Genomic DNA, 14,421 nt, shown 5'->3' on the forward strand with positions numbered 1-14,421 from the left:
CCCAGCTCTGCAAGATGATTTTTAAAAGTTCTTGATTCAAATTTTCACATTGTTTTCTGGAAGTGTCAACGCAATTTACAGTCTAACAATGAGAAAGGATATGTTGTAATATCCTTGCCATCAAATATTTTTTCAAAACTTTGTTGCTTTATATTCTTTTTTATTTATCAAATATCAAATAAAATTATTTAAACTTTAAAAATAAATCATACGTCTGCTTTAAATATAATTAAGTTTTTATTCGAAAAATGAAACGTTTTATTCTTGTTTTTTTTTTTTTTTTTTTTTGAGACGGAGTCTCACTGTGTCTCCCAGGCTGGAGTGCAGTGGCGCGATCTCGGCTCACTGCAAGCTCCGCCCCCTGGGTTCACGCCATTCTCCCGACTCAGCCTCCCAAGTAGCTGGGACTACAGGCGCCCGCTACCACGCCCGGCTAATTTTTTGTATTTTTAGTAGAGACGGGGTTTCACCGTGTTAGCCAGGATAGTCTCGATCTCCTGACCTCGTGATCCACCCGCCTCGGCCACCCAAAGTGCTGGGATTACAGGCTTGAGCCACCGCGCCCGGCCTTATTCTTAAGTGAAGGAAATTGAGTTGTGAGAGTATCTCTACTCAGACATAATCTAATACAAAAATTAAACTTTGTAGTCATGAAAAAGTAGGGGTATATAGTGAAGTTGATTACTATATTTTCTGCATGAACATTTACAAGTAGTTATACAAAAGCTCTTAATAATAATTATTTCTTCACAGTCGACCAGCAGTTGCATTAATTCGAAAGTTAATAGCTGTACTAGAATCTATTGAACGCCTACCTCTCCATTTGTATGATACACCAGGATCCACATATAACCTCCAGGTAACCATAAAAAATGTAGTAGCTAGTATTGCTGAATGCATCTAGGAACAGTGTGACACTTTTCTTTAAAAAAATTATTTTCTTTCACGTCTGATTAAAATAAAAATGATTCACTTAATCTTTAAAGATTTTAGCTTATATGCCATTCGATTGATCTTAATGACTTGAAATCTGTTTTGTTTGATCAAATCACTGGGAAATGATGCATTTATTCATTTAATATTTGTTAAAAGAATTATATTTCATAGATCATAAGTGGCAAAAGATATATCAGTGGAAAAAGCTGAGTAAAGGGTTCCTCTTATTCTACAATTATGAGTCAGTTCTGTCTTAGTCCATTTGGGCTGCTGTAACAAAATTCCTGCGAACTTAATAAACAGAAATTAATTGCTCACAATTCTGGCAGCAGGGAAGTCCAAGATCAAGGTGCCAGCAGATTTGGTGTCTGGTGAGGGCCTATTCCTCTTAGATGGAACCTTCTAGCTGTGTCCTCACGTGGTAGAAGGGATGAACAAAATCTCTCAGGCTTCTTTTAAAAGGACACTAATCCCATTCATGAGGGCAGAGCCCTCCCAAAAGTTCCGCCGTCCAACATCACTGCACTGGGGATTAAGTTTTAACACGTGAATTTTGCGGGGACACAGACATTCAGACCATGGCAAGTGCCTTCCTTATCTCTATATTGTAAGCATAAGAAAAAACGTCAAGATGTTTTAAGCACAATTTTTTTCAGGTCTTTCTTGATGTCAGTGGTTAGAGTCAGATTGCCCAAGTCTTCACTAGTCCTGTCAGCCACATGGTTTCATAGCCTGTTTCTTTTCCTTCCCTCCTCCTCCCCATATATGTATATCTGTATATAATATGTAACTTCCTATTTATATTCTCATTCATTCAATTATTCTTTTCTTTAGTAGCTGGGATCTAGAGGCAAACAAACAATACATTTTACTAATATCCTAGCCCAGAACTTTTATCACTTTTTTTTGTGGGTTTCTTAAGGGTTTCCTAGCAAGGCCTTCTGCTTTGAATTTTGTTCTGCATTCTACTGAATGGAATAGTTTCTTTTAAATAATAGCCTTCAATGAGTGACTGAGGATCTATATATGCCAAAGCAATGAAAAGCTAACAAAACTTGCCATACCTCTGAGAACCCAGTACTGTTACCAGTGCCAGTAGACTCCCAAACTGGAGTGCTTATCTAGGGAGTTTTACAGTGCAGTAGTTGCACCTGATATTCTATATGTAAAAGATGTAGAGGGCTACTTTGTGTTTTGTTTCAGACAGAATAACCGGGGTAAGGGGGACTGTTTGGTCCATCGTTTTTAAGCTTTGTTTCTGGTAAGTGGATGAGTTGGAGATAAGTCTCAAAGACAGTGCACCAATGCCTTTTATTATGCATTTTTCACTTCAGGAGATTGTGCAAGATCCAAAGAGAGGAAGGCCAGGAATGTGCTCTCTGGTGATTTTGCTGTCTAAAACTACCAAAATGCACATACAAATCTTTAATTGTTTTTATAGGAATTAGTTAAGATTTGTACAGAAATGAAACTACCTAAAATTGCTAGTCCTGTGCTTGTTGCTTACTAAAATGTATTGGATTAAAAACTATTTTGCATCTCTTAAAGTTTATTAGCCTTTGATCATACAGGTTGAGTATTCTTTATCCAAAATGCTTGGAACGAGAAGCTTTTTGGATTTTGTAATATTTGTATTATACTTACCGATTCAGCATTCCTAGTCCAAAATCTGAAATGCTCCAGTGAACATTCCTTTGAGCATCATGTCAGTGCTCAGAAAGTTTCAGATTTTGGAGCTTTTCAAGATTCCAGATTTTTAGATTAGGGATACTTATCCTGTAGAATATATTCTAGCGGAGTAAGCCAATTAGCTACTTTTCAAAAACTTACCTGGAAAATTGTGAGTTATAAGTCACTTTGGTTAAAAAGTTTTATAAGTTTGTTTAAATTGTTGTGTATTTGAAGTTGTTTAGAAATTCTAGGAAGTTAACTATCTTTTTCTTGATAGCCACTGTAACTTACTCAGTGGCCTTTTTATAAAAGTATCTTTTCCTGTAGCGTTGTTTTTTGGAGTGCAGTGTCATGATCTTGGCTCGCTGCACCCTCTGTGTCCCAGGCTCAGTTGATCCTCCCACCTTAGCCTCCCCAATACTTGGAACTATAGGCATGCATGCCCAGCTAATTTTTTGTTTGTTTGTTTTAATATGTAGAGATGAGGTCTCACTGTGTTGCCCAGGCTGGTCTTGAACTCCTAGGCACAAGCAATTGATCCTCTTGCCTCAGACTCCCAAAGTGCTAGGATTACAGGTCTGAACCACCATGCCTGGCCTAAAGAATGTTAAATAGGCTGGGCGTGGTGTCTCACGCCTGTAAACCCAGCAGTTTGGGAGGCCAGGGTGGGCGGATCACCTGAGGTCAGGAGTTTGAGACCAGCCTGGCCAACATAGTGAAACCTGTCTCTACTAAGAATGCAAAAATTAGCCAGGGTGGTGGCATGTGCCTGTAATCCCAGCTACTTGGGTGGCTTAGGTAGGAGAATCGCTTGAAGCTGGGAGGCAGAGGTTGCAGTAAGCCAAGATCAATCCACTGCACTCTAGCCTGGGCAACAGGAGCGAGACTCCATCTCAAAAAAAAAAAAAAAAAAAAAAAAAGAATCTTTAATAGAAAACAGACATTTGTTCATAGTTCCATTATGTTTATACTTCATACATCACAGTTGTTTTAGGGTATATCATTTTTTACAACTCTGAGACAAAAACCAAGACGTTTTCCAAAGTATTTTGATCGTTTTTGTGTAGATACTTACAAGGAGATTACGATTTCGGTTGGAACGTGCACCTGGTGAAACTGCATTGATTGACAGGACTGGCAGAATGTTGAAGATGGAACCTTTGGCTACAGTTGAATCTCTGGAACAGTACCTTTTGAAAATGGTGAGTTTCTGGCAAGGGCATGGTGAAATAGGCATTCTGAGCAGTGGTTTAGCCTTTTAGAACAGTAATTTGGGAAGTATATATCCAGAGTTATGGTAATACACTTTGGCCCAGTAATTCCATTTTAGAACTGATTTCTACATGAAGATGTTTATTATAATTTTGTAATATTGAAATACTAAACAAAAACCTTAATTCAAATCAATGAATTAATGTTAAATAGATAATTCATATTAAAAATTTAAATTTAATTGACAATTGTGTATAATTATTTCTGTTAATTTGAATATCATATAGCCATAAAAATGTATAAAGACTAATGATAACGGAAAAATGTTTTTGTACAGTATGATCAAGAATTTGTTCTATCCATTGGAATAATAAACTAAAGAAATACTCTGTGATTATTAATAGCAAGGTGCTTTGGTTGTGGGACTTTTTATTTTTCTTTATATTTTTTGCATATTTTTAAATGAACATTTGTGTTTTTTTGTTTGTTTTTTGTTGTTGTTGTTGTTGTTTTGTTTTGAGACAGAGTCTCACTCTGTTGCCAGGCTGGAGTGCAGTGGCACAATCTTGGCTCACTGCAACCTCCGCCTCCCAGGTTCAAGTGATTCTCCTGCCTCAGCCTCCCGAGTAGCTGGGACTACAGGTGCCCGCCACCATGCTTGGCTAATTTTTGTGTTTTTAGTAGAGACGGGGTTTCACCATTTTGGCCAGGATGGTCTCCATCTCTTGACCTCATGATCCACCCGCCTCGGCCTCCCAAAGTGCTGGGATTATAGGTGTGAGCCATCTCGCCCAGCCTAAATGAGCATTTGTGATAATAAAAGAAAACAATTCACATTAAAGAGATAGGAAAAAAGTAGGCAACATGCTTGAAAACAGCATTATTAAGGTGACTGTCTTTCATATTTTCTTTGGTTTAGGTAGCAAAACAGTGGTATGATTTTGACCGATCTTCATTTGTTTTTGTTCGAAAATTAAGAGAAGGACAAAATTTTATATTTCGGCACCAGCATGATTTTGATGAAAATGGAATCATTTACTGGATTGGAACAAATGCAAAGTAAGTCAGTCATTCTACTTTAAGCTGGAGTGACCATATTCACTTGGTAAAAGAATTGTAGGAAGTAGAATAAAATTGTTAACACTCTGAATATTCTGTGGTTTAAGGAAGTTTGCCTTGTAGGTAGAAGTTAAGATTATCCAAATTACTTTTTATGAGGAAAAAAATGTCTAAATTGCTAATTCTAGAATTGTACTTAATATACTTTTATATTTAAAACCTTCTGCAAATGCAATTATCTTAACATTGTTGTTTGCTAATTTTTCTTTATTTTTGTATAGAACTGCTTATGAATGGGTAAATCCAGCTGCCTATGGACTTGTAGTAGTAACGTCATCAGAAGGAAGAAATCTACCTTATGGCCGCTTAGAAGACATACTAAGTCGTGATAATTCAGCTTTAAATTGTCATAGCAATGATGATAAGAATGCCTGGTTTGCCATAGATCTGGGTCTCTGGGTGATACCATCAGCATATACACTTCGTCATGCTCGTGGTTATGGAAGGTCTGCACTGAGAAATTGGGTTTTCCAGGTATCCAAAGATGGACAGAACTGGACTTCTTTGTATACCCATGTTGATGACTGCAGTCTCAATGAACCAGGGTTAGTTGAGGAGTCTTTGCAAATTGGAAAACTCACTAAAGAGCTTTGTTTATTTTTATAATTTTATACTCTAGAGCTCTCTTCTTTGTGAAATATTGAAGCAAAATTTTCCTTCTAAAAACAAATCACTTGATACTTCAGGCATTAAAAGTTTGAAACTTTACTAAAACTTTGTCAAAAGGTTTAGATTAAATAGTAGAAAACTGAGCTGAGTATTTTACACTGGATCTTAGCCAAAAGGCTGAGAAGCTATGAATATTTTAAAAATTGGTATATAGCTATATATACATACACACACACACACACACAGAGCACACTAATGGACACAAGTGAAATAAGCTTTCCATCAACTCTCCATATAATCACGTAATACTTTGGAATGTTCAACATATTAGCAGTGGCTATTGCTGGTTGTAGAATTAAGGCTGACTTAAAATGTTTTTATTTTTATCTATCCTTAAATTTTATGTATTGAATTAGTTTTTAAAAGACAAGTCAGTAACTTCTAAAATATTAGTTATACTAAATTTTATTTATACATTTTGGCACATATCAAGGAGTAGATTATGTACTTAAATTGCTTTTGGCATTTGATATGGTATGAGAGGAGCTTCTTAACATTAGGATTAATAGGTGATGTTTTTACCCCTTTTTCATGCTTTAAAGACAAAATATTAATACGTTATTTAAAACTTTGCAAAAAACGTTTTTAAGTCCTTTTTTCCATCATAAGAGAATTTCTCCTACTCTTTGTAAACTTTTTTTTTTCTTTTTTCTTTTTTGTGTGTGAAGAGAATGGGGTCTTGTTATGTTGGCTGCTTTCTAACTCCTGGCCTCAAGTGATTCCCCTCACCTCAGCCACCCAAGTAGCTGAGACAACAGGGGCACACCACTGCACCCATCGTTTTGTCTTTTATCTTTGAATTATATTAATCATAAATCATTAATGTTATGAGTCAAATCAATAGCGTACATTTAAATGTTTCATTTTTAACTTGTTTTCTTGACTACTTTTTTTCCCTTGATTTCTTGATTCTTGTAATGAACTGTTGAGTGAATATGAAAGTTAGTGTATTTTTTCTACAGGTCTCTGTTATATAAAAAATCTTCCCCATCTTGAATTTCTTTTTCATCTGTTTTAAAATATTACATAATTTTTTCTCTAACATATTAACAGGTCAACTGCAACTTGGCCTCTTGATCCACCAAAGGATGAGAAACAAGGGTGGAGACATGTGAGAATTAAACAGATGGGGAAAAATGCCAGTGGACAGACACACTACCTCTCACTATCTGGATTTGAACTTTATGGCACTGTAAATGGAGTATGTGAAGATCAGCTAGGTAAAGAGATGATAGGAGACTTTTCTAACTTACTGAAACAATTACTTTTGTAAAAAGTGTTTTGGTTTTTATTTCTCCAATTTCTGCCTAACAGGGAAAGCAGCTAAAGAAGCAGAAGCTAATCTTAGACGGCAGAGACGTCTAGTACGCTCCCAGGTTCTGAAATACATGGTTCCAGGAGCTCGTGTTATCAGAGGCTTGGATTGGAAATGGCGAGATCAGGATGGCAGCCCACAGGGAGAAGGCACTGTCACAGGAGAACTGCACAATGGTGAGTAGGTGCTCAGCACATTTGTGTAGAAAATGGGTAGTTAAGTTTTTTCTTATGTCTTTCAAGATAATTTATAAATTGCATAAATGTATGAGCACTGTTTAGAAGAACTGTTGATATCACATTGTAAATGGAAAAAATGTAAAGAAAATAAGGGAAAATTTTAAGTTCTTGGGTTTTGACTAGAAACTTGTAATATTTTGGAAGTGATCAAGCCTAGTGTAAGTTGAGTATCTTCAAGATACACTTCTGGTTTTTTTCCCTCTAGTTTATTTTCAAGCTTACTGTGAGTTTTATTTTAACTTCTTATGCTTTTCTTTATCTTGTTAGTGTCACAGGAATCACGCAGTAATTTTTATGGTATCATAAATCATGTAGAAGAAAAAGGATTAGCATTTTTACTTAACTATTTTTTAATAAAGCATGGAACAAAACGCATCGTCTCTTTATCTGTTAGTAGATTATTGTTTCAAAATGTTTCTCAGCCTACCTGCTTTTTTGGGAGGAGTTTATCATGTTTTGTAAATATTGCTGTGTGAATCGAGTTTCTCTGATGCTGCAAAGTTTAGCAAAGTCATCCACTTATTGCTATTAACTTCAAAGCAATTATAGTGGCAAATTGTTTTCTTCAAACTATAAGGTTGATTTATTAGCAGATAATTTGCCTAAACATCAGTAGGTTTGTTTTCATCAATTTTGTATCAGTTTTTAGCATTAAAAAAAGTAAAATGTTTATATTCTCAACTTACAGCACATTTGTTTTTTGTTTTGTTTTGTTTTGTTTATTTTTTGAGAGAGAGTCTTGCTTTTGTTCCCTGGAGTGCAATGGTGTGATACCGGCTCACTGCAACCTCTGCCTCCCGGGTTCAAGCGATTCTCTTGCCTCAGTCTCCCAACTAGCTAGGATTACAAGCATGCGCCACCATGCCCGGCTAATTTTGTATTTTTAGTAGAGACGGGGTTTCTCCCTGTTGGTCAGGCTGGTCTCGATCTCCTGACCTCAGGTGATCCACCCGCCTCGGCCTCCCAAAGTGCTGGGATTACAGGCATGAGCCACCACGCCCGGCAACTTACACCACATATTTAAAGAGCTAGAATAAATGTGAAAGTACTTAGGAGAATGACTGACATTTAATTTCATGTGTTATGTGGTAAAGACATTTATTTATTCAAATAAACCCTTTGATTATATTGCTTTTAAGTACTTAGGAGAATGACTGACATTTAATTTCATGTGTTATGTGGTAAAGACATTTATTTATTCAAATAAACCCTTTGATTATATTGCTTTTAAGATTCTATTTCTTGGATTATTTTACTGCCAAATGTTTTTATGTAGTATCAGGCCCTAATTGCAAATCATTTTAATCATACAGGTTTACAGTGACCTAAAATTCATAAATACCAGTAATAGTTGAGACATCAGTAGTACCATTCAACTCAGAAATTTCAAATTTTCTTGTTTTTTGGGCATCTTGATGATACTTATTAAAAAGTTGTTATTCTATTTCCTGTAATTGTTTTGGCCTTGATGTATGTGACTTGAGAAGAAGAGGCTAGTTAGAGGCGTGTGAATGCAGTTCTTTTTTCTCGGGATGGAGTCAACTGAAGCAATTGCATAGGGAAATTAGAATATTGTTTTTTCCCCCGAGATACAATGGCACAACAGTTTTAATACAACCACCAATCTTCACAAAATAATTTTAATACTTTGTGCCTGGACTAGCAGCATCTTGCACTGTGATATTCCTATACATACATAAGCATTTTATTGAAGTACAAATGTTAAAAGCAGAGTAACTTAAGCAATTGCCTATACAAAGGTAAATAGACACTGTAGGTTATTTTTCTTCTTGATTCATTTTTGCTGCATAGTAAGTTGCAATTACATTTCAGTATAATGTTACTGATCTATAAAATACATTTGAACTGTGAGGTATGGCATCTCCTTATGACAGAGTGCTCACATGTAAATCTGAATATTTTGAGTGTTTTTTTTTTGTTTTATTTTGTTTTATCTGCCACAGATGGGAAAAACAAATCATGTAGCCTAGAAATTTCAGGGTTTAGCATTCAAGAAAGGCCTATTTTTGCTGATCTGACAAATGTAGAAATTTAGTTTTGGCTAATCAACATGGCCGTTCCCATCAAGTTATGCCTTTAAGTCTCTATGTCAGAGAGGGTTCTTAGCTTTCAAATACTTAAGCCAACCATTTCTAATGATGGCTAGTCGTTACTGACTCTATTTTTTTTGTCTATCTTTTGGGCATAGAAGGAGTTGAGAGAGTATGTTTTTTGGGCCAATTAATACAATACAAAAGTTACTTTTATTTGAGATTGGGCTATGTTTTTGAACCTTCTTCTTTTCTCACACATTTCTGTGTAGCAGAAGAGATAGTTAAATGTTGGTTCTTCAGAGATTATTTCAGCATACAGAAAACAATAGAGGCAATTGAAAAATCTCATCTAAGCTACTTATGTAGATTTGGGGCAGTCACTTTTCCTTTCAAAGAACACATGCAGATAATCCCCACAGGTAATTCAATATTATTTCCCTCTGAGTGCCAGCATAAACATATGAACTTGGTGTATGTGTGGGTGGGCATCTGGGTGTGTGGATGGGTGTGTATGTGAACTTGGGCCCCTTTTATGTGTGGGTAAGAACTTTATAAAGGCTTGTTATAGTTTTAAAAAAATGTTTTTTGTGTCTTATGTTTTTCCCTGAAATAGTTAGCTTATAACACTAAAATAAGATTGTAAAATTTATATTAATTTTCTTTTAATAGACTTTTTTTTTTTTTGCTTTTGGAGATTCATTACCTTTTTAAAAAAAGAATATTATTTTTCAACTACAAGTAAATATATAAATTGAATATCATTATGCTCATTAGTTCTGTACATGTTAGTAGCTTTAGCAGATAGTTTCTAATAAAAGAGCTCAGTATGCTCTTTAAATTTTTTTTTAGAATTTTCTGTGCTTATTCAAATTTATTGAACTTAATTATTTAACATAAGAGGACCAAGGAACCACTGAACTTTGAGAACACAACCGAAATGCTAACTTTAGTATTTTATTTGAGCTAGTGACCTAAAATTTCTGTGGTAATATATGAATATTTTGAGAGGTTAGCCAAAATTAATGGTAAGAAATTAATGGTAAGCTAGCACGTTTTTCTAGACAGAAAATTTGACTACACATAATTATACTTAGCAATTTAAAAACTTTTACCTAGATTGTGTTTACTTGCAGAAGTGGCAGTATTTTACCACGTATATCAATCTTTTAAAATTTCTTAAACAGTTCTTCCATTTAAGAAGTAACCAAGCCAGGTGCAGTGGCTCACATCTGTAATCCCAGCTACTCAAGAGGCTGAGGTGGGAGGATCATTTAAGCCCAGGAGTTCAAGATTAGCATGGGCAACGCAAGACCTCATCTCTAAAAATCAAATAATTTTAAAAATGAAAAACAACCCAGTAGATTTAAACATGACCTTTACATTGCTTATAAATGTCATAGACTGAATAGTTCAGAAATAAGGGAAATAAAAGGAAGAATTTTAAACATTTCCTGGAAACCCTTGTATACAGTACATATTTCTTGTCCTTAAAATATTTTTGTCATGAGAGTTAAATATTATAGACTTTCAGATAACTAGTCATATAGTCAAATAATTGAGTCCAAAAATTTACATATATTTTAGTTGGCAGACCTTGATTGACTAGAAATTCAGAAAAGGACAGCACTGATGAAAAGCTGATCCCGTATTGTGGAGCTACTGTCTGACACGCTCCTATCTGCTTTCTGCTGGGTCTCACAAACTCCTGTCCCTTTCCAGGCTGGATTGATGTCACCTGGGATGCTGGTGGCTCAAACTCTTACCGTATGGGCGCAGAAGGAAAATTTGACCTCAAGCTTGCACCAGGGTACGACCCTGATACAGTGGCATCACCCAAACCTGTTTCATCCACTGTTTCAGGCACAACGCAATCATGGAGCAGCTTGGTGAAAAACAACTGTCCAGACAAGACATCTGCTGCTGCAGGCTCCTCAAGTAGAAAAGGAAGCAGCAGTTCTGTGTGTAGCGTGGCCAGTAGCAGCGACATCAGCTTGGGTTCGACCAAAACGGAACGGAGATCAGAAATTGTAATGGAACACAGTATAGTTTCAGGAGCTGATGTCCATGAACCAATTGTTGTTCTTTCTTCTGCTGAAAACGTCCCTCAAACAGAAGTAGGGTCGTCTTCCAGTGCAAGCACCAGCACCTTAACAGCGGAGACGGGAAGTGAAAATGCTGAAAGGAAGTTAGGCCCCGATAGTTCTGTTCGTACTCCTGGGGAGTCTAGTGCAATATCCATGGGAATTGTCAGTGTTAGTTCTCCTGATGTTAGTTCAGTATCTGAATTAACTAATAAAGAAGCAGCTTCACAACGACCTCTTAGCTCTTCAGCAAGTAACAGACTGTCAGTGAGTTCTTTGTTGGCTGCTGGGGCCCCTATGAGCTCTAGTGCAAGTGTACCTAACCTGTCCTCAAGAGAAACATCTAGCTTGGAGAGTTTTGTAAGGAGAGTGGCAAACATAGCACGGACTAATGCCACGAACAACATGAATCTAAGCCGAAGCAGCAGTGATAACAACACTAATACTTTGGGGAGGAATGTGATGAGCACAGCAAGTAAGTGAGCTTTTCCTTCTGGAACCAATGCTTTTTCCACTTGGAGGGATGCAAAGTAGGGTCTCTTGTTCTGGCTGCAGTTTTTAACTAGGTCATTAACCATATTAGATAAAGCTACATCAAATTTAGCACTTCAGGAATATGAAGTTAAGTTCTCTAGAATCATAATATTTTCAGAATTCAGATTAGGTGTGATAAAGAACCTCTTATTCTAGAAGGATAAAACAATACTTCTGATTTTCACTCCTTTATGATACATCATTAAGCAAAGTTGCATGAGGAAATAGATGACTATTAAATGTTATCATAGTGCAGTGAAACCAAAGCATCATGTAAGTATAGCTTTTATTTAGACTCTGCATTGATCTTAGCTTCTGAAAGTTAAATTCCAATTTAAGCTGCTTACAGGTCAAAATAATTCCCTTGGAAAATACATTGGGAATTATTTCATTGCTTGTTTCATTTCTTTAAAAAAGTTAGGCATAATATTTAAAAATATAATAGTGCTATAAAAAGAATTTTTAGTTGGATTTCAGTTGGGTTCCCAAAGTTGTTGCTTTTCAGGAACCATTTTATTATTAGTGTGTTTTATGACCTCACTCTTTAAAAAATATAAAACTTGGTTTTTGTAAGGTTTCTACAGTCTCACCTATTTGTACTGATTTGCTTCATTTTTTGTCTTTAGCTTCTCCTCTTATGGGTGCTCAGAGTTTCCCTAATTTGACCACACCTGGTACTACATCAACAGTGACTATGTCAACGTCCAGTGTTACTAGCAGCAGCAATGTAGCTACAGCAACAACAGTTTTATCAGTTGGTCAATCATTAAGTAATACTTTAACCACCAGCCTCACATCAACTTCCAGTGAGAGTGACACAGGTCAGGAAGCAGAATATTCCTTATATGGTAAGTTATAATTTAAAATTGAAGTATTTAGATACTTAAATAACGATACTTTTATTATGTTTTCTCCTGATATTTTAAACTTTTGTTTAAAGAGAATTATTCTCTCTTCTTATAAATATGTAATCTTTGGGCCAGGCGCAGTAGCTCACGCTTGTAATCCCAGCACTTTGGGAGGTTGAGGCAGGTGGATGATGAGGTCAGGAGTTCGAAACCAGCCTGGCCAACATGGTGAAACCCTGTCTCTACTAAAAATATAAAAAAAATAGCTGGGCGTGGTGGTGGTTGCCTGTAATCCCAGCTACTCGGGAGGCTGAGGCAGGAGAATTGCTTGAACCCGGGAGGTGGGGGTTGCAGTGAGCCGAGATCGCGCCACTGCACTCAGCCTGGGCGACAGAGCAAGACTCTGTCTCAAAAAAAAATTACCTGGTCAGATGTGGTGGCTCGCGCCTATAATCCCAGCACTTTGGGACACCAAGGTGGGAGGATCACTTGAGGCTCAGGAACTCAAGACCAGTCTGGGCAACATAGACCCCCCATCTTTACCACCCCTACACCCCGAAAATTAGCCAGGTGTGATGTCGTGCTACTCAGAAGGCTGAGGTGTGAGGATTACTTGAGCTCTGAAGTTCAGGACCACACTGAGCTGTGATCATGCCACTGTACTCCAACCTCAGTGACAGGGCTAGACCCTGTCTCTGAAAAAATATTTTTAAAAAAATTGCAGTTATCTGATTATACATGAAGTAGATCTAGGGACTTTATGTGTCTTTTTTTTTTTTTTTTTTTTTTTGCCTTTTGTCACAAAAGAAGTTTTAATGGAAGAACCATAAAGTGATTTGACACTCTTATTACTGAGAGAAGAACTGTAATAGATTCATAAGGTTTGTAAAATGATATTCCTTGTATGCTGTTATCAAAGACTTTTGGAAATAATTCCTTAGTTAGGTAACACATGATTCTTGCAAATTAAATTTTATTCAGAAAGTTCAGTAACAGCCTTATGGCTTCCATGTTGTAATCAAAGGGATGTATTTGATTCAGTTAAGATACAGTCTGTGTTTCTATTTCTCTTATTTTATCTTATTAGAAAAATAATGCTCTGAATAGAAACTAGAAGAAAATTAAAATCGTCTAGTCCCCACCTACCAGAGACAACCACTGTTAATCATTTGATGTATATCATTTGATGTATGATTTTGCTTTTTTAACAAAAAAGGATCATATCCTTTTCTGCCAGCTGTTTTCACTCAATACATTGTGAAAACATTTTCACATATGTTGGATGGGTTTCTGTAACATTTGAAATGACTGTCAAATATTTCACTGTATGATCATTTAATAAATTATCAATTTTTTATATTTAAGTTAAAACTTTTTCGTTACCATAAACATCATTATGAATGAACTTTCTTGTACTGTATTTTAGTATATTTCCTTAGGATAAATGCCTAAAATAATAATTACTGAATTGCTTTCCAAAACATTGCACTCCATCCCTATTGTTTTGGAATACCCTCTACCATATATCCTTGATCATATTGCCTGTTTTTCTTTAAAAAAAAATTGGGAATAATTTTAAAGACAAAGTTTATATGAAGATACATTTTTAAAGTGCTATTTTGTGTATACCTCCTTTTTAATGTTTTCTTCATTTTTGTGAGAATATAGCCTCTCCTAATTCATAGCAAGAATTTGATATGATGTTCCAAAGTTTTAAGAAAGTCGTTATATTTCTGTTTCTGC

General features: G+C 35.9%; 1 protein-coding gene across 7 annotated transcripts in view; it reads left to right on the plus strand.

The window, feature by feature from the left end:
• Positions 1–14,421, plus strand: part of HECTD1 (HECT domain E3 ubiquitin protein ligase 1) — a 112,684-nt gene that overhangs the window by 70,913 nt on the left and 27,350 nt on the right. For 5 of the 7 annotated variants that reach the window (XM_050797822.1, XM_050797823.1, XM_050797828.1 and 2 more), the window contains 8 exons: positions 754–859; positions 3,675–3,809; positions 4,739–4,878; positions 5,160–5,483; positions 6,661–6,827; positions 6,922–7,098; positions 10,935–11,771; positions 12,457–12,678. In XM_050797822.1, coding sequence (XP_050653779.1) covers positions 754–859; positions 3,675–3,809; positions 4,739–4,878; positions 5,160–5,483; positions 6,661–6,827; positions 6,922–7,098; positions 10,935–11,771; positions 12,457–12,678 — 2,108 coding nt within the window. The remainder of the gene's footprint in view (positions 1–753; positions 860–3,674; positions 3,810–4,738; positions 4,879–5,159; positions 5,484–6,660; positions 6,828–6,921; positions 7,099–10,934; positions 11,772–12,456; positions 12,679–14,421) is intronic. The other 2 variants (XM_050797827.1, XM_050797829.1) reach the window with 2 other exon arrangements.

The sequence above is a fragment of the Macaca thibetana genome, chromosome 7 (genome assembly GCF_024542745.1).
Source record: "Macaca thibetana thibetana isolate TM-01 chromosome 7, ASM2454274v1, whole genome shotgun sequence".
NCBI classification, from domain to species: domain Eukaryota; kingdom Metazoa; phylum Chordata; class Mammalia; order Primates; family Cercopithecidae; genus Macaca; species Macaca thibetana.